General features: G+C 62.5%; 1 protein-coding gene across 2 annotated transcripts; it reads left to right on the plus strand.

The window, feature by feature from the left end:
* Positions 1-1,246: 1,246 nt before the first annotated feature.
* Positions 1,247-2,530, plus strand: LDBPK_020730 (hypothetical protein, conserved; the record flags this gene model as incomplete). Of its 2 annotated transcripts, none has more annotated exons than XM_003862050.1 (1): positions 1,247-2,530. In XM_003862050.1, a coding segment is annotated over one exon (1,284 nt), but the record flags the coding sequence as incomplete, so codon positions are not given. The 2 variants fall into 2 exon arrangements, with proteins under 2 accessions (XP_003862098.1, XP_003862099.1); XM_003862051.1 differs by having other exon boundaries at positions 1,247-2,527.
* Between the last annotated feature and the right edge of the window lies 1 nt (position 2,531).

The following is a 2,531-nucleotide window of genomic DNA, read 5'->3' on the forward strand; positions in this document are numbered from 1 at the left end:
CCCCCCCCCACCTTTCGCTGATCTCACACCTGCGAGGGCAGGAAACATCGATGCGTGTGTGCGCCTGTGATGGCGGCGTATGCGAGAGGGTGCGCGGGGCGTGTGGAAAGCACCTCTCTGTATGTGCGTGAATGACCGACTCATCGACGCCTGCACTCCGACACCGCCATGATGATGATGGCCATCGCGCATGCAGATGGGCACACGGAGAGGGTGACAGAAATGACAGATGCACTCGAGGGGACGCACGAGCTGCGAGTTGAAGAGCCGGCCGGAAGTGGGCAGCGGGGTGCCCGCCTCCCCCCCCCCCGCAAACCCCACGCGAGGAAAGCGCTGCTACACCAAAGCAAGAGATCGAAAACGAACACACACACACACACACGAAGGAGCGTTCGCGGAGAGGGAGAGAGAAGGAGGTGAGAGCACCCGGAGTGGTCGCCGGTGCGGTGCCGGCCGGTGCCGGCTTGAATTTCATATTTTCTTGGTTTGATTGCGGGTGTCGAGAAGTCGGCGGTCGATGCTGTGGCGAGGTTGATCAGGTCACGCATCTGTGGCGTCGCTATTTCTCTTGGCCTGTCACCTTGCCTCTTCCACTCCCTCTCTCTCGTGCCTCTGCGCTCGATTTTAACGTCCGTCTTCTCCAACTAATCTCCGTGTGCAGTCTCTGCTGTGGCAGCAACGCACCGGTGTCTTCGCTTGTGTATGGCAGGCGTGGGTAACTCTGTGCGCACCGCACCAGCAGTAGCGCCCGTCAAGCCCTGCTGAGAGCAAGCGCTGTGACGTGCAGCTGCTGCCATCGATGCGGCAGGGCTCCTGTAGTCGAATTTCTTCACGGCGTTGCCGCCTCAAGGGGCGGGGCTTCGGCTGGGTTGACGTGCCGATAGCGCGTGCACCACGCCGCGTGCCATTCTCCCTTGTGTGCCAGTGGAGGAGGGGCCCCTTCATGCAGGAGGCTGCGCCTCTGCTTGCTTTTCGTCTTGCGCCTTCAGCTTTTCTACACACCTTCCTTCTCTTTGTGATGGCCCCGTGCCGCCCTGTGTGGATACCGACAGTGTAGTGGTTCCCCCTTTACGTAAAGCAGGTGAGCGAGAGAGCGTGTGCGTGGTTGGTGAGCGCTGACGAACACCGTTACCATTGCCAGTCCTCGCGCCTCCTTCGCACATTCGTATTTCTCCTCAGCAAGACTCCGTCTGCCACATCTATCTGTGTGTGTGTGGGCGCTTGTTGGACATCTTCAGCAGCGGCCATGCCGTTCTTCTGCGTCGGCGATGCGGCCACTTGCCCATCGGAGGTGTGCGAGGACCTCGCCGCGAAGCCCATCACAGCGCACCACCAGCTCATCATCTCCACCGTCACCCACCAGTTAGGCCCGTTGGCTGGCGCTATCTGCCGCACCCTCATCCAGTCAGGGCCAATGTCGTTGAAGGACATCAGCGATGCCGTCCACCGCGATGAGGAGGTGCGCGCCGTCGCCGCTGCTGCCGCCAACCGCGCTTCTGCCACCGGGGAGAAGACGACAGCGGTGCCGCCTACCCACCAAGTCGGCTCTAGCTTCCATGTCAACCTTGGTGACATTGCTTCGGTTAACGACGTTATTCACGAGGTGGCGGTGAAGGAGCTCGTGACGCGGCTAGTGGTGCATCGCCTCATCCACGCAGACACGGCCACGCACCTATACGAGATACGCTACGGCAGCGCTATCCTTCTGCGCGTGCTTTTCCCGCTCCTTCTCCATTGCGCACGTCAGCAGTACGGCGAGGCTGCCAAGTGCGTGCTTCTCGTAGTCTACCAGCTGGGCGTCGTACCGCCGCGCGCCGCAGTGCAGGTGGCGCTGAGTCGCACCCCCAGCATCACCCGCGACGCGATCGAGTACGCTGTTGTTCGCATGGCCGAGGATGGGTGGCTAGTGCCGGTGCTCAACTCACCCACCGCAGCACCCGGTGCTACGACAGCGGCAAATGCGGCACGGCTGGCCGACCTGGCCCCCTCACACCCGGGCGGCAATGCCGATATGTGGAACACCACGACCCCGTACTCTGTGGGCCTCGAAGCCGCCCTGCATTACCTCTTCAACGACGCGATCGAGCAGGCCGTTGCTGAGCGTTATGCAGACGGACGGCTTGCTCTCACGCTGGTGCGTGCGCTGCGGCGCCGTATAGCACCGAACTCAGGGTACACCGAGGCTGTTGCCTCGTTCCAGGAGCTGGCGGCAGAGCTCCCGACCACTGCGGGCGTGCGCCGCGATCGCAGCGGTGAGCCGCGGATGGGCACCGACAACGTGCCGAGTAGCTCCGTGGAGGCGGTGCAGCGCTGCCTGCAGCGTTTGTGCCAGCCCATCGTCTTTTATAGCTGCGACACCGCTGCGCCCATGACGTCAGCCGCCGGCATCTCCCCGAGCTTCACGACGATGCCGTCGACGCGAGCGCTCTTGGTGAAGCCACACAGCCAGAGCAACTTTTACGCGATAGACCATGTCACCGCTGTGCACCTGCTGCAGGAGGCTGTGTGCGAGCGGGTCGTGTACAGTCGCT

This window comes from Leishmania donovani, chromosome 27 (assembly GCF_000227135.1).
Source record: "Leishmania donovani BPK282A1 complete genome, chromosome 27".
Lineage (NCBI taxonomy): Eukaryota > Euglenozoa > Kinetoplastea > Trypanosomatida > Trypanosomatidae > Leishmania > Leishmania donovani.